The following is a 25,912-nucleotide window of genomic DNA, read 5'->3' on the forward strand; positions in this document are numbered from 1 at the left end:
AGGAAAGCAGAATATAACAGTTATGTGGTCATGGAAGCTTCCACCCAAATTTCAGAAGAAGACCTGGGAGGCAGTGGTTGAAGCTGTGAGAGTGAAGGTGAAAGTCCAGTGGAGACACTCTTGCCACAACTTGTTTCCAGGTGCTGGACACGGAACTACAAGATTTAATGTTTGCCCTGCTGGATTTCAGTCTTACTTTCATCTCATTCCTTCTTATCCTCTTATTTCTTCCTTTTGGAACAGGGATATTTACTCTGTACCATTTTATGTTGATAGTATTTAACTTTCTTTTTGATTTTTTTTATAGATAAAGTGTACATTTATTTATGAACACAGATGTGTGCGCTTTATTGGCTCTGTTTCTCTGGAGCACCCCAATACAGAAAGGCACAAGGCACATAGCAGCCTCTAATGCTGGGACCTTTCCTTCCCTCACAATATCCAAGACAGTTGACTTGTGCTGAATTGTCCCTCTGTCAATTTGACCTTATTGCCAACCTCTTCAAACATCTCCTGTGCATCACATAAGAGAAACCAGGAACTACATATCCAGAATCCACTTGCTTCCATAATTCCAGGTTGGAGTTTGTTAGTGAGAGGTATTTGTGTGAGATCTTCAGTGAAAATTTTTGGGGTGACCTGCTGTAGAGTATTACTTGAGCATAGGTAGTGATCCATTATGCACAGTTACTATAATTTATTCAACCAGCACCCTGTTGACAGCCATTTGGGTTAGTTCGAATCTGTCTCACTTCCTTGACATGTCATATTTCTATCAGTGTATTTTTAGGATGGATTCCTTGAAGTGGCACTGCCAACAGTTGCAGTCCATATGGTTTCTCTCTTGGTCTGGCTCTTTTTTTACTGCCTGCAGTTCTCATTGGTAGATGTTCCATGCTTCTTGTATTTCTGATTTCCTGTGGTCTCCATTGCACTTTTGGCTTCACTTGAAGCTTTATGCACTACTCTGTTGGGGGCACACAGACTGACTCCCAGGCCTTTTTCTAAAATCTAGGTGGATGCCTTCATGGCCCTATAATTCTTGCATTCTGAAAAACCAATGTCTTTTTGATTTTTACAGGGTCTTACAGCTAAGGGTTTGCCTTGAGCCTCAGAGACTTTGGATTTGGACTTTCCAGCAATCCTGAAATTGTTGACTATGGTGACACTAAGTGGCAGATTAAATACATTTTGTGTAAAGAGATGGATGTGAGTCTTTTGGGACAAAAAGTCTTTTGTGTAAAGAGATGGATATGAGTCTTTTGGACCAGGGACAGAATATTATAGGTGATCTATATCTCTCCCCAAAGGCTCATGAGTTCAGAGGTTGGGCTTTTGGAAGGTGATTAGATCACAGGGGCACTAGACTCATAAGTGGATGAATATTCCAATGAATATCTGAGTATGCTGTTATGAGGTGGAGACTGGTTGGAAGAGCAGGTCCATAGGGACATTACCAGAAAAGGTATATCTCCTTCCCTAGTCCCTCCCTGTGCTCTCTGCTTCCTGGACACCATGACATGAGCAGCTTACATTCACCAGATACTTTTATCATTTCCTTCCTGACTTAGACCAGCCAACTATGGACAGAGTCCTCTAAAAATCCTGAGCCAAAATAAATCTCTCCTGCTTTAAGTTGTGGGTATCTGGTATTATGTTCAGTAACAGAAAAATGACTAAGAAAAATACCAATAAAAACAAAAAACAACCTCAAACACTTCAAATAATCAGGAATCATAACACTGAACTCATTCCAATTTAATTCACCATGTTGGTCAGTATAGAAGTCACCTGGATCTTGAAGAATGACTGTATTAGTCAGCTTTCCGGTGCTGTGACAAAATACTTGAGACAGTCAATTTATAAATAAGATTTATTTGGGCTTCAGAGATTTCAGTCCATAATCAACTGGTCCAATTGTTTTTAGGCCTATGGCAAGGCAGTACATAAGGGTGGAAGCATATTGTGAAGGAAAGCTGCTCACCTCATGGTTGCTTGGAAGCAAAGAGAATGGAGAGGGACAGAGGTCTCAATATTTCTTTACAAGGCACCTTCCCCACCAATGACCTAACATCCTTCCACCAGGCCCTACCTCTTCAAGCTTATACCTTCTCTCAGTAGTGCCACAGTCTGGGAACCAATATGTTAAGACACGGATATTTAAGATTCAAATGGTAACAGTCAGTTATTGTGAATTTAGTCAGGTAGTAACTCCCAACTGTTGATTTTTCTGGTTTTAGGAATCTTTCCTTTTTTGACACAGAGTTTTGTTATGTTGCTCAGGTTGGCTCCCAACTCATAATCCTCCTGCCTCAGCCTTCCAAGAGGCAGAACGTATCACCATACCTACCTCCAACTGTTTTTAAAGATATAGCATATTTCCTGAAGAAAATCAACACAATCTCTATCACTTGTCATGCAAGTAGTGACAAAGCTAAGTCTCTTTTTTTAAACTGGTTTGAAAGAAACAGGAAGTAATTAGCTTTTACCTGGCAGGACCAACAGTATACCATTACATCATTGCCCCAGGGTATGTTATGTTTCCTAGTCTCTGGTGTAACATAGTCCTAGAGGATTGACATTCCAAATACCACATTTACAAACTATGTTGATGTGCTGACTGGATCTAACAGACTAAGGAGTAGAAAATAGTTTAGATACCTTTAAAAGAAAGATGTAAAACAGAGGGTTGTAATTCATGGGTGAAAGAAAGTTTCTAGGGGATCAGTAGTCTGGATCGTGTAAAGACATTCCCTCAGTGATTTCACTGTAAGATACTGCACCAATCCACCAGCCAAAAAATGGGCATTAACTCAACCGACATTTTGAATTTTTTTTTGTTTGTTCGTTTTTGTTTTTTGAGACAGGGTCTTGCTATGTAGTTTGGGCTGGCCTTGAACTTACTATGTAACCTAGGCTGGTCTTGAACTCACAGTGATCCTCCTGCCCAGCCTCTCAAGTGCTAGGATTATAGGCATGTGCCCCACATCCTTTGAAAATTGGATGCAACATTTTCAAGATTTGAATGTGCTTTAACATATCTTTAGTCACCTGCAAGGCTTTCAGTTTCAAGTGAAGGCCACAGCAAGAGTGAAGTACAAGTTTTTCAAGCAACTGGTCCAAATTACCCAGCAGACCCAATAATACTCCAAGTGTCCATGGTATATATAGTGCTGTTGGAAGCCTCTGGCAAATACCCATAGGAGAAGCATAGCATAACGTTTTGATACTTTAGGGCAAATCTAGGCCCTCTCTTCAAATTAAATTAAATTTTATATTTGCAGTGCTGGGGATTGAACCCAGGGTGTTGGATACAGTAGGCAACCACTATACCACTGGGGTACAAACCCATCCCATATGCCCACTTTTGAACGTAATTATTCTGCTTTTTATACTGGTTGTGGCTTACCACTAGTCTGTGTTAAAATAACCATGGACAGCTAGGTGTGGTGGAAGACACCTGTAATCCCAGCGCTCAGGAGACTGAGTCAGGGGGATTACCGTGAGTTCAAGACCACTGCATAACAAGACTCTGTCTCAAAAATCCAAAAAAAAAAAAGAATGACTATGGACATGAATTAAAGCAAAACTGAGTAATTTGAGGTCATGCGGCCAAAAAGTATAAAGTACTTACAATCAGTTATCAAAGTTTACACACCTCTCCTCTAAAGCCAATTACAAGTTTATAGAAAACAGCAAGAACTGAAGGAATATTTAAACATATCATGAGAATTCAGTAAGAAATATCAAAATGTGTGACTTTCTCAAGAATGTGTGACTCTTCAAAAGTCAATTAAAATGGGGGGTGCAGGTCTATCTCCATAGTAAATCACACATTCAGCATGCATGAGGCCTGGATTCCATCTCCAGCAACAAAAAGAGAGGGACAGAGAGAGAGAGAGAGAAAGAGAGAGAGAGAAAAACAGAGACTGCTCTAAACTAAAAGACATAAACAACTGCAATATATAAGCCTTGAATGATTCTTAGATACAAAAACATACAAAGCATATAGAGGAATAATGTGCAGAATTCCAGTGTTTTGCAAAGTAGATGTTAGATGACATTAATATTTTTAATTTTCTCAGGTGAAATAATACCATGGTTTAGTTGGATATCTTTAGGTGTATTACCCATAATCAAAGGGGAAGTTTCATGTACGAAACTTATGCTCAACTTACACACAAGTGATGGCTCATCATTAAATGTATTTTATTACCTGAGAAGTGACAAATCTGCACAATGCTGAAAATGAATAAATCTGTGCATGCCTATAATCTTAGCACTCTGGGAAGCTGAGGCAGGTGGACTGTAAGTTCCAGCCCAACCTGGGCAACTTAGCAACCTAGTGAGATCCTGTCTCAAAATTTAAACAAAACTAGGTGGTGGCAGTAGGTTATTGTGAAGCCCTGAGTTCAATCCCTAGTACAAACAAACAACAAATATATATAAAAATACACATAATAAATAAATATTTAAATAATATAAAAAATATTTTACTTATTAAAGATGTACTCGATTAAAATGTTCATTGTATTGAGTATTCTTTGTACCAGATGCTTCAATTTTAATTAAAAGAAAAAAGATAGGGGCCGGGGATTTAGCTCAGTGGTTCAGCCACCTGCCTCACAAGCGCAAGGTCCGGAGTTCAATCCCCAGTACCAAAAAAAACGAAAAAGGGAAAAAATACACTTGATTCAAATATGTTATTAATAACAAATATCAATTATGCTGGTACTACTGTAGTAAAACTTCCATCCTTTCTTTCAGGAGACCTGTTTTGAAGCTCTGTGGGGATGTACAGGCCTAGGAACCCCAGATGAAGAGAAGAGCTGAACATTCATATTTTCTCCAGAAAAAAGGCTTGAAGCTACATCTTTTCACCTATATTCTGAAATATTAACACCCTAGAAGCCTAAGAATAGACTTTATCTTTCTACTGAAATGCTGTGTATCAAAAGAAAAGGAAGTACTAGACGCAGTGTACACCTGTCATCCCAGTAATCTGGAAGGCTGAAGCAGGAGGATGGCAATTTTGAGCTCCGTCTGGGCAATTCTTTGAGACTCTGTCTCAAAAAAACGGCTGGGGCTGTAGCTCAGTGTGAAGACACTGGGTTCAATCGCCAGTGCCACAAAATAATAATAATTAGAAGGAAGGGAAGGGGAAAGGGAAAGGAAGAGGCGGCCTTCTTAGACCAACGCTCACCTGAACTCTCCAGAATCGGCAAATCCGTGAGGAGGAAAGGGGCTGGGGCTGGAGACAACGTTACTAAACGGCGGAAATTCCCTTCCTTCTGGGACAGAATCAGAGAGGTTGCTTAGAGCACAGCGCTGAAGCATGCTGAGGCATCGGAGGCCGCGCCCTGCAGGGTCTCCCGGGACCCGCACCAGCACCGGACCCGGCCGCTTCCGAAGGATGCGCTCGCCCGCGGCCCGAGCTCCCCGCTCTCCACCCGGCCGCTGACAACCTCCCCTCCTCGCCACCTCTGGGACCGCCCCCCACCCGCCACCGCGCTGCACAAGGAGAGGTGGGGATAAATGAACTAAGAGGAAGAGGGGCAGACCCACCATGAGGAAGGCACCTCGACACAGCACCGAGCCACCAGCGGCAAGAAGGACAACGGAGGGGACCCGTTGGCGTCATTTCCGCTTCCGGCCGTGCGTGGAGCCTGCGGGGTTTGAACATCAGACACGTCCAGTCCCGTTAGACACAGAAATTCTAGTTTCCTCCGCGTGGGCGGACTCAGAGCCGGAGCAGGAGGCAGACACCGGGGCCGATGCCCGGGTTGAGGAAACAGCCAGGCCTGTGGGCGGGGCCATACCCGGGTTGGGGCTGGAACTGGGACCACGCCCACGCCCAAGAGCTGTGCGATCAGAAGGGCGGGGCCGGGTGGGACTGACCAGCAGGATGCTCGAAAAAGTTTCTTTACCTACGTGCGTAGAACCCTTATATTGATTCTTTCATGATGGCAGCAGAAGAGATGGCATGGCCTATCTCTTCCAATCAGTCTTTCCATACATAGCCGTTATTGCTCCCACTTTTATTTTAGGATGTTCCTAAATTGCTCGGGCTGCCCTGAAACTCTTGATCCTCCTGCCTCATTCTCCCCAGTAGCTAGGATTACAGGTGTGCGCCACTGTCCCTGGCTGTTATTGCTCCGTATTTCGCTTATCAGAACACCATGCTGAACTCTTTAATAGTTGACTTCTTTGCGTTTTCTGTGTAAGAGATTTGCTATAAATCTTGATTTGTGGGCTGGGGATTTAGCTCAGTGGTTCCGGTACTTGCCTTGCAAGCGCAAGGACCCGAGTTCGATCCCTGGTACAAAAAAAAAAAAAAAAAGTCTTGATTTGTGTTTCTTCAAATATCTATCGTATTGCTATTTTTGTGATTTTGTTATATGGCTTGGAATCACCTATATGACGTTCAAAATAGCACTGAGATTACCGGGTATTTCCCCCAATCATTTATTTTAAAATGTCACATACTCCCAATAAGGATGCTAAAAGATGTTTGTGGACTTAAGCATCATTGATACTAAAATTCATATGGAAGAGCAAACATCTGATGATAGTAACCAAGAAAACAATGAAAGGGAAAACCAACAATGACATGAAAACATGCTGTAAATCCGCTGTAATTAACACTGTGTGCTATTGGCATATGGACAGGAATCTAACAAGTGGAATAGCTCCAAACAGACTTATCGTAAGGGAATTTGGTTCATAAATATCATAAATATCAGATCCACGGAGCACAAATGCAATTTGGAAAGGATACCGAAAAGGGGGAAAAAATGTGACCACTAGGAAGCAGTAGCACACAAGCTTTTTTGGGACAGCACTTTAGCAGACTAGAATTAGGGGGCCTTTGTTCATAGCACAAGAATATCATGCACACTGTGGATATTTTAGGGCAATGGTTATTGTGACTGGTAAAATTAGCTAAGCCTATAAAGTGATGATTACCCACCCACCCCCATTTTATAACTTTACCCCCCTCTTTTTGTGGTACTGGGAATTGAACTCAGGAGGTGCTTGGCTACCTCTCTAGCCCTTTTTATTTTATTTTGAGACAAGGTGTCATTACTTTTCTTTTTGCTGAGACAAAATACCCGATACCCACAAGCTAAAGAAGGAGAGGTTTATTTTGGCGTACAGTTTGTAGAGATGTCAGTCCATAGTCAGCTGGCTCCAAGGCAGGGTGGTATGGTAGAGGAGAAACAGTCCATGGCAGGGTAAACAGGAGGCAGCAAAGCAGCGACAGTGACCCTGCCTTTCCTTTTATCCCATCCAGGCTACAAGTCTTTTAGGTGGCGCCACCTACACCCAGGGAAGGGCTCCTGTCTTCAGTAAATCCATTCAGCCACTCCCAGAATTGTGCTAATTCCCATCAGTGGACTAATTAAGTACCACACACCCTTAATCCCAGTGTCACACATCCTAGATCCAGCCAGCCCTGAAAAGCCCCACCTATGAACAGATGAGGCTTTGAGGGGACATCAAGATACAAGCCATAACACAAGCTCTTGCTAAACTACCCAGGCCTGTGTCAAACTTGCTATCCTCCTGCCTCAGCTTCTGGAGTAGCTGGGATTATAGGCACCTGCCACCATGCCCTGCATATACTAGGCACTTCTAAAAAGATTATAAAGAGCACAATGTTCAAATTTAATAGAGGATATATGTATTTATATTTAAATATTAGCCATGTGTATATTTAATTACTTTGGGTTTAACTCTTGGTACCTAAGGGTTTGTTTTTAAATCAGTGGATAATCCTACCATTATGTGTGTTTGACCTGCCATTAGGTCAGTACTTAAAATTTAAAGTTTCTCTCCCTTGACCTCTTGGCCACTGAAAGTCCCAGTATTCTCTGCCCTCACCCTGTTTTATTTTCTTTTGTTTATTGGTTGCAGGCTTTCAAGAGCTAAAGTCTGGGTCTTAAGTTGCTAAGAGAACAGGAGAGGAGGGAACAAGGACCAGGTGCTTTTTGGCAACATCTTCCTGACATGCTTCTGTGAACAAGATAATCACCACCCATATTCTGTACTTACTCTAAGCAAAATCTTCTAAAATGGACTGTTACCTCTAGGAGGTGGATATTCTTTCCTTTCTCTTTGGATTTTTTTTTGTTTGTTTTTTGGTGGTACTGGGGATTGAATCCAGGGCCTCACAAATGCTAGGCAAGTGCTCTACCACTATGCTACCTCCCCAGTCCATTTTATTATTTTATTTTGAGACAGGGTCTTGCCATGTTAACCAGGCTGGCTTTGAACTGGAGATCCTCCTGCCTCAGCCTCCCACGTGCTAGGATGACAGGTATGTACCACTGTGCCAGACAAAAGGACTTATTGTACATACAAGTCCTAGAGAAGGAGGTACACTGTGCCATGTAGGAGGTCACGCTGTGCTATAAAAGGATGTAATAAGCAGGCCCTAACCACAAGGTAGGGAGCTGAGAGTGAGGACTTCGGGCCAGTGCCCTTATTGGGCATTTGTGTGGAGAACAAAAGCAAAAGGCATGAGATTTCATTGATGATTCAATCAAATGTCATGGAGGAAGGCAAGAAAGAGAATGTGGATGGGGATTAGCTTGATCATACTGATGCAGCTGACCACCTGAGTGGGGTCCTCACAGACTCTGGGGATGTTCTAACATCCAGAAAATTTGAAAATTTAAAACAATTTTAATAAAATCGGGAAAATTAGAGCATGAAACTTGGAATGAAGATTTGTAGTTGGACCCAGCTGAAACGCACACACTCTTTAACCTCTAAGACGCTCTAAGCCTCCCCTATCAGGTATGTAGTTTGCCCTTTGGTCTCTGCATTCCTCTGCTTGAAAACCCCAAGGTAATCTCTCCTGGGGCAGTTATATTGGAAGGAAATACTATACAAGACCCACCCACCATGATCACCCGCTGATGCCACTAGAGGCAAAATGAGTGCAAAATCCAGGGGCACAGGTGTATGGCATCAGGCAAGAAAAAGGCTCATACAACCTTCCTTCTGTAGTCACGTGCATCAGAGGAAAACCAGGGACCATGCATGGGAAATAATTCTAAGGGTGTGACACCAAGGGTGCTGGGATGAACACTAAGTAGGGCCAAGTTCATTGACTTGGGTCCCAACTGGACATTGCGGATTTCATTTCCTGGCTCGTGGACCTGGGAATGATTGACAGCTAACTTGTTTGGATGATTGGAACTTAGGCTCAGTGGTGACCTACAGTGAATGAAATGATCTGGCAGAGTTTCCCTGGCATAGTGTGAAGGAAGGAATCCTAGAGACGTAGGAACGTTGTTACATGTGGTCTGCACAACACCCCTTGTTCAACCCGTGTTAAGAATTCAAGTGAGCACTCTCTTCATGAAGGCACTTGGGAACAGATGAGAGAAGGAAGTCCCTACATCCTTGGAAAGCTCTGTGCTCACAGTCCTTCACATGCCAGCTATCACTGCAGGGGAGACCACCCCTGAGATGAGAACCCCCCGTTTCAGTGGCGATGACAAGAAGCTATAGTAGTAGAAATCAAGTGAGGAGCCCTTAACCATCAAGACAATAAAGCCATATTGGGCTGTCGGGGGCAGATGGAACATGCCAACCAGAAGAGCCATCTGTTGTACTACAGATCTCCTCAATGGTGGCAGAATGACCACAGTGTCCCTGGGAATTAAATCAACCAGAAGACAAATAGTCTTTAAAGGAAAGCACATGACTGTATTCCAATAAAACTTCATTTATAAGCAGTCTCAGCGCCAGATGTGTCTCACGGGTCATAGTTCACCAACCCAAATACTAAAATACTGTGTTTTGTTTGGGTTTTCTTTGGTACTGCAGATTGAACCCAAGGTCTCAGAGTTAAAACGCAGCCCTTTTAATTTTTAAATTTTGAGATAGTCTTCATAAATTGTCTAGACTGTCCTCCAACTTGCAATCCTCCTGCCTCAGCCTCCGGAGTAGCTAGGAGACATCTGCCATTACACCTTGAGAATATTGCTTGTTCTAGGTCACAAACATCTCAAGTCTAGAGGACAAACTTGATATGAATCACTGAAGTGGAGAATCACCACCTCTCACCAAATTTTCAGACCTATGTAACTTTGCCACTTGGGCTTGTGCAGAAAGAACGTGGAACATGGAAAATGACCACAGACTATCATAAACATATGTTAGTTCTCCCATTGTCTGTGAAAACATAGTCTTCAGAGGTCTAATGCTTTCAATACCTCTGTACATCCCTTACAAAGGAGATGCTGGAGGTAGAGGGCCAGCTAAATAAACGTTTCGAGCCACTCTTAGTTACTGCACTCATGCTGCCCACTCCCAAAATGAGGCACAGCACCCTGTAGACCTTGGAGATTTTGGAGGCAGCAGGTACCATACTGGCCTGGGCCTTTGACCCATGTAGAGTCCCCTAGATTTCTGGTTTCAGTTGGGACCAGAGCGAGAGAGCACTGTGCCCCACGCTCAGGCTGCAGCACAAGCTTCTCAGTTAGTATGAATGATCCACCAGACACAGTGACGATCAGTGTCCAGGTAGCCAGGCAGAGCCTGTAATCCTAACTACTTGGGAGGCTGAGGCAGGAGGACTGCTAGTTCTAGGCAACTTAATGAGACACTGTGTCAAAATTTTAAAAGAAAAGAAAAGAAAAAAGAGCCGATGATGTAGCTCAGTAGCAGAGCATCTCTGGGTTAGATCCTGAGTAACACACACATAAACACAAGTAGGATAACATTAGAAGCCTCTAGCAAGCACTGATAGGAGTCTCACAGCACAGATCTTTATTTTTACTTATTTGTTTTGTGTTTTGGTACCAGGAATTGAACTCAGGACCTTGTGCTTTTGAGGCAGGCACAGTGGCACTGAGCTAAATCTCCAGTCCCTGTTTTTGTTTTTTTGAGATAGGGTCTCACTGTGTAATGCAGTCTTCCCTTGAGTTCACAATGTAGCCCAGGCCAGCCTTGAACTTGTGGTGATCCTCCTGCCTCAGCCTCCTGAGTGCTGGGATTACAGGTATGTGCCACCACACCCAGCTACCACAGACCTTTAGTACTTTATATATTTATCATTTGTGTGATGATATTTCCCAGGTTGACTTTGAATTTGTGATCTTCCTGCCTCAGCCTCTTGAGTACCTGGATTTATAGTTAAGTGCCAGTGCTCCTAGCTTCTCTGGTACTTTAGAGCAAACCTGTCCCCTGTTGTGCTGGAAAGTATTCTACTTTTTCTTTTGGTACTGGGGATAGAACTGGGGACCTTGTGCTTGCCAGGCAGGCAGCAGATCCACTAAATCCCCGGCCCAACTATTCTACTTTTATTTTTATTTTTTTGGTACTGGGGATAGAACTCAGGTCCTTATGCTTTCAAGGCAGGTGGCGAAACCACTGAGCTAAATCCCCGGCCTCAAGTATTGTACTTTTAAAGAACAGGTTATGATTGGGACACAATAGAGGCTATACAACTAACTAGGGGACATCAAGTTACCAAGGAGCCTGAGTGGCCTCATTCTGAACGCATGTTGTCTGTTCTACTAAACCCTAAGTTTGGGCACAGGCAGCAGAATTTGTCATCAAAGGGAAATGACACAGAAGATGCTGATGGATCTCAGGGAGCTCCAGTGTGTATGGATGAATTACATGAGCCAGGACCAAGACTCCACACAAACACCTTGCACTGTTTCCCCTCCCTCGAAGCATACCTATGGCCTCCTGGTGTTTTCCTTATGACAAGCTGACACAAAAAGCCTGGCTTACAGCTGGGCATGGTGGCACACACCTGTAATCCCAACACTTGGGAGGCTGAGGCAAGAGGGTCGCTGGGAGTTCAAGGCCTGCCTGGGCTACAAAGTCAATTCAAGGCCACAGTGGATTGCAGAGCAAAATGCTGCTCTTAAAAAAGCCTGTTTTGGGCCTGGGATTTAGCTCAGTGGTTCCAGCGCCTGCCTCGAAAGCGCAAGATCCCAAGTTCGATCCCCAGTACCAAAAAAAAAAAAAAATCCTGTTTTATACCTGTTGACTATATGCTATGCTAGTAGAATCAGAAGCACCAAACTAAGCACTTTCCCAGTGGCAAGATGGCAAGCAGTTTGTCTTGTTGCCCACTTTATGTGGGGAGATGGAGGCATACTCATTGATTCATCAGTAGCTGCCAGTGGTTTGGCCAGAAGGTCAAAGATGTGGAAGGAACATGAATGGAGACAAGGAAGTCTGGGACATGGCATGAGAATGGACCTCAGGTAGGTGTGGTGCTGCACAAACCTGTCATCCCAGCACTCTGGGAGGCTGAGGCAGGAGGATCACAAGTTTGGGCCCAGCCTGGGCACCTTAGTGAGACTTTGTCTCAAAAAATTAAAAAAGGCTGCGGACTGTGAAGGTATTTTTATCCTGGGTGAATGCCCAGCAAAGGTGAACCACTAGAAATAAGACCACTGTTAAGATTGTTACCTAAAATCCACCCCCAAAAGGCTCATTGTCTTGAAGGCATCGTTGCTAGCTGATGGACTCTGGGAAACCACTGGATCATGCGGACTCTAATATCAAATGGATTAAAACACCTACGAGTAGGGCCTGGGATGTAGCTCAGTGGCACCGCGCTTGCCTGGCAAGCACAAGGCCCTGAGTTCGATTCCCGATACAAAAAAAACAAAAAACAAAATCCTACAAATTCATGGCTCGATGGGCTCATTAGAAAATGGGGCCGCACGAGATGAAGGAGGTGACTGGGGAGTGGCATTGGAGGGTAAATCTTGTTCCCGGCCCCTTCTGCCCTGCTTCTTTCCTCCTCTCACTACTTCCTAGCTGCCATGAGGTGAGCAGCTCTACTCTGCCATGCCATCGTGCCAGGGTGGAACCAACCAGCCAACTATAGACCAAAATCTGTGAAAGAGTGAGCCAAAATAAATCTCTCCTCCTTTCCGTTGTTTATCAGGGATTTTGTCACAGAGACAAAAAGCTGACTAACACAGCTATTTACATTCAGAAGGACAAAAGCAAATACCCTGTAGACACCCGCTACTTTCTCCAGCCACCCAAGTGCTTAAGCAATGGGCCCACGGGTAGAAGGCCATAATGACAGGGTGGAGGCTATGCATAGTGTTAGGGTTTACATCTAGATGTCCCTCAAGAGCTTCATGTGAACCTTCAGAAGGTGACTCGATTATGAGGGCAGTGGAGATGACTTATTGTAAGGAGGGAGGGCCTGGCTGGAAGAGACAGGTCACTGGGGTGTGGCCCGAAAGGGCATAGCTCCCTCCCTCCTTTGTCTCCTCTCTCTCTACTTCCTGTCTGGCATGGGGTGAGTGGCTTTCCTCCACCTAGACCCTTCCACCATGCCACTTTGCTTTGGAGCCAGCCAATAATGCACTGAAACCTCAAAAAAAGTGAGTCAAAACAAACCTTTCCTTCTTTAAGTTGTGTCAGGTCCCAGTGACAAGAAAGTGATTAAACTACATGGTGTGATAGTTAACTGTTGTGTCAACTTGAATAAGAAACGCCCAGCAGACTAGTTTAGCACACTTCTGGGTGTGATTTACTGAGATAGATGACCCACACTGGGTGTGGGTGACACCAAGCCATGGCTTGTAGCCTGGATGGAATAAAAAGTCAACGAAGAAGGAAGTCTTATTTCTGCTTCTGCAGAGGACCTCCAGTCTTCACTATTGCCTTTGGATGTTCATCTCCAGGCTTCCAGTGCATATTCTTCAGTCTTTCAACCCAGAGCCTTTGCTTTCCTGATACCAACTCCCATGGGACTTTGCAGTGAGCTCCAGGCCTTCCACTTTTGACTGAGTCCTCCAGCTCTCCGGCCAGCAAATGGCCCTTTTGTGTTCTTCTACCCCTGACACTTCAGATGGCTCTTGTAAGCCTACCTTGTAAATCCTTTATACATGGGATCAGCAGCGTGGACTTCGCCCTACCAAGGCTGGCCCGGCTGACCCCATGGCAATGTGCCTAATCTGGCCAGAATGAAAATCCCACTTGATGTCCAAATGGCAACCTTTCTTAGAAGGACAAGTACTTTGAACCTCTTCTGTCAAGGAGGTGACATAAACTCATGCTGAAAAAATTTTATAAAGACAGCCTCACAGGAATAGACTTTTGCTCTAGATGTGGATTTCCCTTCCTGCTAGCTATCCTGCAGGTAGAAATACCCATGGACTCACAAAAATGCTACATCTATCTGTAGGCATGGGATTCAAGCAGCACTGTTTCTTCTCAAGGATCATATTTCAGAGCAAAGAAGTGCAATAATGAAAATACGTCCTTTCAATAGACTGTCTTTGTGCTTTTCTTTTCAGTGCTGGGGTAGAACCTGGGGTCTGGCACGTATTAGGCAAGCTCGCTGCCACCAAGCTACATCTCTAGCTGTATTCATCACTTTCCCATCGCTGGGACAAAATACCTGACACCTGCAAATTAAAGGAGGACAGGTTTATTTGGGTCACAGTTTCCAGGGTTTCAGTCCAAAATCGCCAGTGCCAAGGCAGAAATGGCATGGCAGAAGGGCATAACGGGGGAAAGGTGCTTACTGCATGGCTGCCAGGAAACTGAGAGAAAGAAGGTAGGGGTCGAGGACAAGAATATACCTTCCAGGTCCCACCTTCAACCAGGTAATCCACCTCCAGCCAGGCCCCACCTCCAGCCAGGCCCCGCCTCCTAACAGCACATTCAGTGGCCCCATGATCCAACCCCCTTCTTAACACATGAGACTTTTGGGGAATGCTTTAGATCTAAACTATAACCCCAGGCCTACAATCAATTGTTCTTAACACACACCTCTGTCACTCAGGAATATCAGTTCTACATGGAATGCCTTCCTGGATACCCAGCTACAGTATCAGGTGGGAGACAGCTCATGAAAGGGCTTGACAGGACATGGTATATGCTTTGAATCAAAGAGCCTTCCACGGTACTCTATCCCCAAAGTAAACACAAAAGCCTGGGAATCGAAGGGTGAAGTGAATTTCAGGGGCTCCACTGAGAATTTTTTCTCCCAACCGCAAGAACTTAGAGCTACAGGTTTGGAGATCTTAGTACCTAGTGAGAAATGCTTCCCCTAGGAGGCATAATTACATTTCTGTAATTGCCATTTGTCCATCTGGGCCCTGTTATACAAATAAATTAAGAGGCAAAAAGGGTGCGATGTTAAATCTACTAGCTGGACCAATAGATCCCAATTTCCAAAAGGAAATTGGGTAATGCCATACAGTTAGAGTCTAGGCCCTACAAGTATTTACAAGCTGTACAGAAAACAGGTTAGCCTCTGAGGGCCCTCTGGGAATGAAGGTTTGGGGTACACCACTAGGTACAGAACACATAGCTGCTCAGAATCTGGCTGAGGACAATGGAATAACGGAATCAGTCACTGAAGTGGTAACCTATGTGTTTTACTTTGTTTTCTGTTGCTGTAACTGGTTACCACAGACTAGGTAATTCATAGAGATAAGGTTTGTTTGGTGCATGATTCTGGAGGCTGGAATGCCAGCTGTGAGCTTTATTCCTCTTTCTTAAAAGATACTCACGCAGCCAGATTCAGTGGTACACATCAGTAATCCCAGCACTTGGGATGCTAAGGCAGGAGGATCAAAAGTTCAAGCCTCAAGGGGCCGGGGGCTTAGCTCAGTGGTTTTGCCACCTGCTGCGCAAGCGCAAGGACTGAAGTTCAACCCCTGGTACCAAAAAAACCCAAAACAAAACAAAAAACTACATGTCAAAAAACAAAACAAAACCAAAGAAAAAAGAAACAAGAATTATATAACAGGAATTATAGTAGTCTTGCATACTTTCTGCTTGCTACATGTATGCATTTTCTCATATGTGTTCATTTACACAAAATCACATTCACATCATTCACTTGCATCTCTTTCCTATTCCTAGGTCACACGCAAGTTCTGGGAGGTGGACTACATAATTTAGCCTTCAGGTAACAGAATATTGAGAATGTGACTTAAATTTGAGGAGATATTAATATGACTCGTGATATTAATATGACTTCTGTCTCTGAGGAAGGAGAACTTCTTCCTTTGAATTGTATTAGGTAGAAACATACACTTTTAATTATTGTAAAGGAATTCAAATGTCTGCACAGGGCACATGTGGGTGCCAAGTAACCAGAGCGTGGACTGTGCCAGAAATCCATTTATTCATCTTGGCTTCCACATAACCTTCAACACCTGCTTTGGAATAGTGGGTAGGTTCTTTATTTCTCGTTCTCACTAAGTTTAAGCTCAGGCATTATAGGAGGCCCTGGAGGGTCCCTGCAAAAGGAGGGGAATTCTCTAGTTGGGTCCAGCTGATGCTGAGGGTATCGGCAGTGTGTGGGTACGACACCCTGCCTATGCCCTGTGCCCAGCATACCCAGTCCTAGGTGGCCTGGAAGCTCTGGCCCAGGTACCTCCATCCTGTGGGCTGCTCACATGGACATCCAAGACTGAAAGGGCTTGAACTAGGAGAAGGACCTTCAGTCCCTGTGCCAACCAGCTCTATGGCTTCTCTCCTTTCTCCCTCATGACACAGACACTGTGCGTTTCAGGATTCACACTGCATGCTGGCACAACTCCCGGGGTCCACCCACGGTGAGCCTGTGTCCCCAGAGCTTTGCTTCCTGCAGCCCTTAAGCTGTGACTGTCTCAGGCCCTGTGACCACAGCACCACACAAAACTGCTACTGGGAGCAGGGGCGTGGTAGTGCACGCTTAAAATCCTAGCACTCTAGGGGGCTGAGGCAGGAGGATTGTAAATTCTAGCCCAGCCTGGGCAACTTCATGACTTAGCAAAAAATTTTAAAAATTCAAAATTAAAAAAATTTATTTTAAAGGGCTGGGGACATAGCTCAGTGCAAAGGCCCTGGGTTTAAATCCCTAGGGGTTTAAAGGCCCTGGGTTTAAATCCCTAGGGGTTTAAAGGCCCTGGGTTTAAATCCCTAGGGGTTTAAAGGCCTGGGTTTAAATTCCTTCAGGGAAAATGGCGGACGGAAAGGCGGGAAAGGAGAAGCCTGAGAAGCCGAAGCGAGCTGGAGCCACCGGAGTAATGGAGGGGAAAATTCCAGTTGCAGCGCTGAGAAGCAATCAGCTGAAGAAGAAGCTGCAGACCTCCCCACAAAGCCTACAAAGATCTCCAAGTTTGGATTTGCCATAAGTAGTCAAACAACAAAGAAAGCATCAGCTATATCCATCAAACTTGGATCAAGTAAGCCTAAAGAAACTGTTCCAACTCTTGCTCCAAAAACCCTTTCAGTAGCAGCAGCTTTTTTTTTTTTTTTTTTTTGGTACCGGGTATCAAACTCAGGTCCTTGTGCTTGCGCAGCAGGTGACGAAACCACTGAGCTAAATGCCCGGCCCAATAGCAGCAGCTTTTAATGGAGATGAAGATAGTGACCCAGAGGAAATGCCTCCAGAAGCAAAGATAAGGATGAAGAATATTGGAAGAGATACACCAACATCAGCCGGACCAAGCTCTTTCAATAAAGGAAAGCATGGGTTTTCTGATAACCAGAAGCTATGGGAACGAAATATAAAATCTCATCTTGGCAATGTCCATGACCAAGACAATTAAATGACGTGTTTTGAATTGGGGTGTGGGGTGGGTGTAATGTTAAAAGGAACAGTTTCCTTTTTTAAAATGGTATAAAACTATCCTTGGAGCCACTTTTTCTTTGTAACAGGTAGGGCTGCAGATGTAGCTCAGTGGTGAGTGCTTGTCTAGCACATCTGCAACCCTCAGTTCCATCCCCAGCACTGCCCCCCTCCAAAAAAGGAAAAGATATCCTAATTTCTCAGATAAATGGCCTCGACCTACTGAGACCAAGAGCATCTTGAAAAGTTTCCTTCACACTCACCTTGGAAGCTTCTTTCTACATTGTCCTTAAATCCTCTTCTTTCTCCAACTAAGAGATCAGGCTGGGGTTGGGGAGCTGACGTCCTGTGCACAAGGAAAGGGGCGCTGACAGAAGAGGCTCAGGAGGAGAGCACCACCTGCACATGGATGATCCTGGGATGTAAAGTGGGGACATTATTCCAGAAGGGCTAAAAACGCACACAGCACTTTCTGGGCCCCCAAAAGAGAGGCTATTCTGACCCCTGAAGCCCACATTAATGATTCTGTACACAATTACTAAGCACTAAAAGTTTCAGTCACTTAGGAAGTAAAGCAAGTGAAACAAGAGATCTTTATTCTTCTTTTCTTTTCTGAGACAGAATCTCACTATGTAGCTAGGCTTGTCTTCAACTCACAATGTAGCTCAAGCTGGTCTTGAACTAACTGGGATCCTCCCGCCTCAGTCTCCCAAGTGCTGAAATGGAAGGCGTATGCCACCATGCTCAGCTTGAGATCTACACCGATACACCAATGATTCTGAAACATTGTAAGGCACCAGATTTTTCTAAATGGCTTCATAAAACACACATGACAAGATCCAATCTGATTCAGTATTTCAAAGTTGGAGACTGAAGATTTAAATATCTAGGAAACTGGTGGTGATGCTCTTGATTTTTTTTTTCTTTTGCAATATTGAAGGTTAAATCCAGGGCCCCTGCCCTGAGCAACATCCCCAGCCACTTTTTTTTTTTTTTTTTGAGACAAGGTCTTGGTAAGTCACTAAATTGCCGAGGATACTCCTGCCTCAGCCTCCCAGAGTGCTGGGATTACAGATGTGCACCATCACACTTGGGTGATATTGCCACTCTTGGTCCAAATTTTTATTTTGGGTTTTTTTTTTCTTTTTCCTTTTCTGGTACTAGGAATCAAGCTCAAGTCCTTGTGCTTGCTAGGCAGGTGCTGCGCCACTGAGCTATATCCCTGGGGCTTGGACTGCATTTTGAAAACCACTACAGTAGATTAAAATGCAATACAGCGGAGACTGTGTGCCTCTCATTTCCCAGGGGACGCAGAGTCCACATCACCCAGGCTGTGACACAGGAAGTGCACAGCCTCCATCTCCTCCCTAGGAGGCCGAAAGACACGACGGTGTTCTTACCCATGGAGGTCAGGTTCTCATAGTTCTCCAACATCACCTCTCTGTAAAGGTCTCTGTGACTTTGATCCAGTAAAACCCACTCCTCCTGGGTGAAGTCCAAGGCCACATCCTCAAAGGTCACCGAGTCCTGAATCATCACACACAGGCCAGCCTGAGTAACAAGCCATGGCAGTGACCTCTCCACCAATGTTCACGGGAGATGAGGGGCCAGGCTGATGTCCACACAGGGCTGTGAGGGTCTCCGCGGCCCAACCAGGGCCAGCGGTCCTAGGGACCTTCCTCTACCCACATCTGCTCACTGTCCCCAGAAGTAGGCTGGGTGGTCTTCTCATCTTCCTTCCTTCCTTCTCTTCCTTCCTTTTTGTTTTTTTTGAGACAGGGTCTATGTAGTCCAGGCTGGCCTCAAACTCATGGTGATCCTCCTGCCTCAGCCTTCTGAGTACTGGGATTACAGGCTTGTGCCACCTTGCCTGGCTTGCCTTCTTTCTTTTAAAGTACAGTGGTACCTCGGGTTATGAACATAATTTATTTTACAATTCTGGGGAAGATGGTTGTGTTTGTGATTGCATAGGGAAGACGGCCGGAGTCGTGTTTGTCACCTGATGCAGAGTTTGTGAATGGAAATAAAATTTTGGTGAACACTTTTGTTTGTGAACTGAATTGTTTGAAAACAGAATTGTTCATGAACCAAGGTATTGCTGTACATTCCTGAGAACACTGCATATAGTTCACACACAGTAATAAATTGACAAAGTCTTTAGAAGATGGTATTTCCTTCTTCCTTATGGTCTGTCTGAGCAAACACACATGCACTCGGGACTAGGAGGGTTGAGATAGATCAGTAGTTACTAAACAACCATGGTGGCCCAGGGATTTAGCTTAATGGCACTGTGCCTGCCTTGCAAGCGCAAGGTCCTGAGTTCGATCCCCGACACCAAAAAAAAAATCAAGTAAACAACTATGGTGATTTTCAAGAGAACACCTTGGTAACACAAGAGGCTCTGCTTTCTGGAGAAAACCCTCTGAGGACTCCATCCTCCAGTCTGGCTCTGTCCAGAGGAAGAAAGCGCAGAATCAAGTCTGCCTGGAAGGAAATACGTCTCCTCGGTGGAGGCAAGTCTGCCGTCATGGGGGCACAGTCTCTGCCTACCTGGTAACAATTTCTCATGCGGTTAGTCAGCATCCTTGATGTCTCTGCGTTTTCTTCATGAAGGCAGACTGGGTCCCTAGAAAGAGACCTAGAAAAGAAAGAAGACAGGAGACCCGGAGTGCCTGTAATTCCTACACTCGCATGACTAGAACCATCCCATTATGGTCTGAACTCTCCATACAACCCAACATACTCAGGAAAACACACACACACACACACACACACACACACACACCCCTCACCCACGCAATGCCAGAGCAGTCCTGTTGCACAGAGAGTGATGGCAAGTCCAGCTGCACACGAGGAAAACTGTTACAGTCTCACCGAATAGATAAGGAAACTTCAGGCCAGAGATGTGACCCTTTAGCTCCCCATGGTGACAAATCTCAGGAGGGGGATTCTGTAGCACCTTTTCTCAAAACACTTGCACCTGCGGGGGTGCTGAACAGCAGCATTTTCTGGCCACTTCTGCACTTCCCAAATGAACTAAGAAAGGTAAGGTGACTGCTTGGACCTGGGTCACTTCAGTTTATATTATGGAGGGAGGCTAAATCAGTCTCTGAAGGGCGTCACAAGAGTCCAGTCGATGGCCGCCACCCTGTGAGGCCCAGGGTGGAATGTCCCTGGATGTCCCTTTCTCAGATACTGAGACCACTGTTTGGTGAACAGCGGAAATCTCCACGCCTCCTCACCCTGGAGTTCTGTTAATATCAGTCATTAATCAACAAACCTTACTTCATTATCAGTCATCATATTTTGGCTGCCTCTCTGCACACCCTAAAAACAGTATACTTTGTACCATGCGTATTACTAGCACCAGTTGGCATTTACTGAAGAGCAATAGGTCTGAATGTGTGCTAGTTTTATACATATAGCTCACTTACTTTTCCTACCAGTAGATATCATGATCTCTATCTGAAAAATCACAGGATTGGGATTCAGTGAGCATGATTAATTGTTCCAGTGTCATCTAGCAAGGAAGTGGCAAACCAGGACCTCAATGTACCTACTTCCTTGCTAGATTGTCCCTAAATTCCTTGCTAGTTGTCCCCAAATTCTGATCTCCCTCAGTTGCTGCTACACTCCATGATGATGAGAAGCTGATTTCTACCCACAGTGTCTCACATGGTAGCCATCCCCACAGGTGTTTCTGATCATTCTGTATGAAGCTAGTACAACAGGAGAATTTTTATTTTTTTATTTAAATTTTTTTTTTTTTGGTACCAGGGATTGAACTCAGGACCTTGTGCTTGAGAGGCAGGTGGCGGAACTACTGAGCTAAATTCCTAAATTTTCTTTTTATTTTAATGCATTAAATTTTTAAAATTCAGCATTTTAGTTCATTGAAAACTGTTAATGTTTATAACAACTTGGTGATATGGCTAGATCCAGAACACCCCCAAAAACCTCATGTGTTCAGAGGTGGGGCTTTTGGAAGGTGACTGGCTCATGTGTTACACTCATCAGTGGAGCAAAACGTGTTGTTGAGAGGTCAGAAGAGGCGGTCACTGTGTGCATGGCCTGCCAGGGTCTATCTTCTTCCTTCCCCACCACCATGATGTGAGCAGCTTTCCTCTGCCCAGGCCTTTCTACCATGCTGTTTCTGCATTTGAGCCTACCAATCACGGACTGAAACTTCTAAACCTGTGAGCCAAAATAAACCTCACCTCCTCAAACTTGTGAGTGTTGGGTATTTTGTCCCTGTGACAGAAAAGTAACTTGGACACTTGGATACAAATATTTTCTGAGGTATTGTGTGTGTGTGTGTGTGTGTGTGTGTCTGTGTATGTTGCCAGGAATTGAACCCAGGGCCTTGTGCATGCTAAAAAAGTACTGTACTACTAAGCTACATCCTGGCCCTTTTTTAAAACTTTATTTTGAACTGGTCTCCCTAAGTTGCCCAGATGGCCTTCAACTTGTAATCCTCCTGCATCAGCCTCCTGAGTTGCTGGGACTATAGGGAAGTGCAACCTTGCCTATTAATGATATAAAGAAAAATTAAATACATCTCATAAAAATTTAATATTATCAGTGAATTTTGAAGATAGTATGAAGAAACTAATATACTTATCTCTATTTTTTCTTGGTTACATGTTTTTGCTACATAGGGTAAAATAACATATGCTTATTAACAAATGATTTCATTTCTGTCATTTTAGTTGACTGAGTACTTAAGAGTTTTTTCTTCATGTATATGACCTGCAAGCTACACTTGTATTGTACAACACTGATCTAGACTCCTGTTGGGCATTATGAGCAGAACAGCAATCTTTATCTTTTGGTGACAGCCTTGGGGTTCCCTACCTGGAGCCTGGAGCAACTTTCACTTTGGGTCTCCTTGAAGATTCCAGCTGTCACCAGTTGTTTCATTAAGCAAATAATTAAGAAGTTTTGTTGCTGGACCAGGCACTGTGCAGAGGAATTACACAGAAAATGTCGTAGGCTTTAAAGGTCCAACATCCTTAACATATTCACAAAGGGGCCATGATTCATCTATCTGGTTGTCAGGCAGCTCTGAACCACCAGTGGTCCATGCATGCCTGTCCCATCAGGCAGCATTGGACAGGCCCATCCGGTGGTAGAAGCTGGTGGGAACATGTTAAAGGACAAGCTAGCAGGAACAGCCTTATCACAGTGGTCCAACTGCTTCCCTGAACAGCCTGTTTATGAGGATATTTTGAGATCAAGAAATGATTAAGTTTCGTTGCAGATGATGGCACACACCTGTAATCCCAGCTACTTGGGAGGCTGAAGCAGGAGGATTGCAAATTCAATCCCCGCCTGGGTACATTAGTAACTTAGCAAGACTCAGGCCGGGGATTTAGCTCAGTGGTTCCAGGGCCTGCCTTGCAAGGGCAAGGTCCCAAGTTTGAGCCCTGGTACCAAAAAAAAAAAAAAAAAGCTTAGCAAGACTCTGCCTCAAAATAAATAAATAAAATTAAGAAGGCTGAGGGTAAAACATTTGCTTTGTATGTATGAGGCCCTGAGTTTAATCCCTGGCTTCACCAAAAAAAATTCAAACATTCCCGCTTTGTCCTGTTTTCTGTCTTGGTTTGCACCATCCCGACGCATACCACTTTGTTGCAGGAGTTGTGCACTGGGGCTGAGGTGCCTTGTCCAGCTTTTCTCCCAGGAAAGTAACTCCAGGGTCAAACCTGCCTGTAACCCTGATGTAACCGTGCCAGCAACTCCTCTCCCCTAGAAACCTAATCAGATTTCATCACCTGATCCTCCCTTCCCTTTCAGCCCAACTAACTCCCACAACTTGTGCTCTAGTTCCCAGCTTACACTCCATTCTTTTTTACCCTCATCAATGCCATACAAAGATCAGGCAAAATTGTGTTGTGCTGTATGTTACTTCCCAAATCCTTGAAGAATGTTTTTTGTTTTTCTTTCTTGGTGTTGGGGATCAAACCTAGGGCTTCCCACATGTGAGGCAAATGCTCTGCCACTGGACTGAGCCCCCAGGCTGCTAGTCATCAATTTGTAATAGTAAATCTGCTGAGTGTGGTGGCGCATGCCTGTAACCTCAGCACTCGGGAGGCTGAGGAACGAGGATCACTGAAAGTTTGAGGCCAGCCTGGACTACATGGTGAGTTCAAGCCCAGCCTGAACTATGTAGTGAGATCCTGTCTCAAAAAACCAAGAAACAAGAAAGAAAATTGTTAACAGTACATCTACGCACTTGGGTAAATGGTTTCTTCCTCCTTTAGGTTACAATTCCCTTAGAATAGCACTGTTTCTCTAATAGCCAGGTTGAATTCTTTGTCTCAATCAACTATTCAAACAGTGTGCTATATTCTCCAGGCAAGGAAGAGATGGAGGAATGACAAGATTCTTACTTTACCTTTTTCAAAACACTTGAAGAGCAAAATGGGACAGCATATACCTGTAGCTCCAGCTACTTGGGAGGCTGGGACAGAAGGTTCACTTGAACACAGTTCAAAATCAGCCTTGGCAACATAAGAAGACCCCATCTCAAATAAAAAACATAAAAATAACCTTGCAAATAATTTATTTTCTTTTCCATAGCAATTGTCTAAGTTTGGTTACTACTATTATGTTTTAAAACTGTTTTGCAGGATGTGGTGGTGCACGCCTGTCATCCTAGCACTCGGGAGACTGAGGCAAGAGGATTGGTGTGAGGTCAAGGCCAGCCTGGGCAACATAGTGAGACCCTGTCTCAAAAAACAAAACATAGGTCCAGGGATTTAGCTCAGTGGTTCCAGTGCCTGCCTCGCAAGCGCAAGGTCCCGAGTTCGATCCCCGGTACCAAAAAAAAAAAAAACAAAAACCCAAAAAACAAAACACAACAGTTTCCTCTTAAGCTGCTATCTCAAACTTATGCCTTCACTCTCATGTTCCCTGACGTCCATTCTGACTAGGAAATCTGTGGATTCCACTACAGTTAGAAATGGGTCCAAATGGCTTTCCTGCCTACATCACTTCAGGAGGTTCCCAGCCTTCAGTACGGTCTGGTCACTGTCCCCCCCCATCACACTTTCTCTCTGCTTTGGCCAACTTCCTTTCTCCCATTCAGGCTTTTGCTCATAAAGTTTCTTTCTCCTAAAATGTCCTCATTCACTCCGTATCGCTTCACCTCCACTCAACAATCTATTAAATTCTGCTCGTTTTCTTCACAATGCAAATACCAATTTCACTCAATATGTGGACCTCCACCCCCACCCCCACCCCTGACAAGATCTCACTATGTAGCCCAGGCTGGCCTTGAACTTGTGATCATCCAGCTTCAGCTTCCTGAGCACTGAGATTACAGGTGTGCGCCATGACACCATCGAAGCTTCTCTAATTTTTTATTTTTGGTGCTGAGGATGGAACCTGGGCACTCCAGTAGGCAAGTACTCTATTACTGAGCCATAGCCTCAGCCCCACACTATGCTTCTTAATAATTCTTATGCCTGAATAACAAATTTGCCAATTTCATTTCAAATCATCTTCCCCACCAGGTGCACTCAGGAGACTGAGGCAGGAGGATTGCCATGACTTTGAGGCCAGCCTGGGCTACAGTGAGTTCATGGCCAGCCTGGACTACATGATGAAATCCTGTTTCAAACAAAACCAAACCAAATAAAACTCCTGAAAAATAAAACAAAATCACCTTCCCTGATAGACTGTCAACCTCATGGTGGCAGTACTGTGTCTGGTTTGTTTTTGGTTTTGGTACCGGGATTGAACTCAGGACCTTGTGCTTGCAAGGCAGGCCCAGTGCCACTGAGCTAAATCCCCAGCCCAGTGTTGTGTCTGTTTTGATGGTTATTCTTTTCCTGTTTCTGGCAGAGAGCCCAGTTCGTCATCACATGGCTTGAGCCACTGGTGGTACACGCGTGACTGACCCTTCAGGAGACTTGCGCCACCTGATGGGACTGCCCCATGCTGCCCTAAAGGACAGTCACGCGTGTACCATCAGTGGTTCAGAACTGCCTGGCAGTTTGACATACAAATTATGGCCCTATCATGAAGGCGTTAAAGGAACTAAATGGTCATTTGGGTATTGTCCTATGATCTCAAAGTGATTGCATTACACAGATATGTGAGAGCTACACACAAACACAAGGCATGCAGGAATCACAATACAAAACTTAACGTTCGTACAAATGCTTGTCCACAATACAACATAAACTCAAACACTGTCTTTCTGAAAATATATTTGATTATTTTCATTTGGGATAAAAATGGATTGGATATTGATACTCTTTTTGGAAACATTTTGGGGGGGTCTAGCTAGGTAGTTCAGGCTGGCCTTGAACTCATACTATGTATCTCAAG

The 25,912-nt window shown here is 44.4% G+C and overlaps 1 protein-coding gene and 1 pseudogene across 4 annotated transcripts in view; one reads left to right on the forward strand and one right to left on the reverse strand.

The window, feature by feature from the left end:
• Positions 1 to 25,912, reverse strand: part of LOC101704318 (zinc finger protein 426) — a 45,707-nt gene that overhangs the window by 17,047 nt on the left and 2,748 nt on the right. The window contains exons 2-3 of one of the 3 annotated variants that reach the window (XM_087201790.1): positions 17,839 to 20,213; positions 5,566 to 6,316 (exon numbers count right to left, since the gene is read on the reverse strand). In XM_087201790.1, the coding sequence (XP_087057916.1) occupies positions 5,566 to 5,683 (118 nt within the window). In that variant the 5' untranslated portion in view covers positions 5,684 to 6,316; positions 17,839 to 20,213. Of the gene's footprint in view, positions 1 to 5,203; positions 5,289 to 5,565; positions 6,317 to 17,838; positions 20,214 to 25,912 lie in introns of those variants that run through there. The other 2 variants (XM_087201789.1, XM_021245224.2) reach the window with 2 other exon arrangements.
• LOC110345948 (PEST proteolytic signal-containing nuclear protein-like) lies at positions 13,296 to 17,844 on the forward strand (annotated as a pseudogene). The gene is made up of 4 exons (XR_015447583.1): positions 13,296 to 13,382; positions 15,880 to 15,925; positions 16,960 to 17,288; positions 17,365 to 17,844. The product of XR_015447583.1 is annotated as a PEST proteolytic signal-containing nuclear protein-like (transcript).

Source organism: Heterocephalus glaber, unplaced genomic scaffold (genome assembly GCF_053883595.1).
Source record: "Heterocephalus glaber isolate CG9 unplaced genomic scaffold, H.glaber_assembly_v1.0 deba00001761, whole genome shotgun sequence".
In the NCBI taxonomy this organism is placed as follows: Eukaryota; Metazoa; Chordata; class Mammalia; order Rodentia; family Bathyergidae; genus Heterocephalus; species Heterocephalus glaber.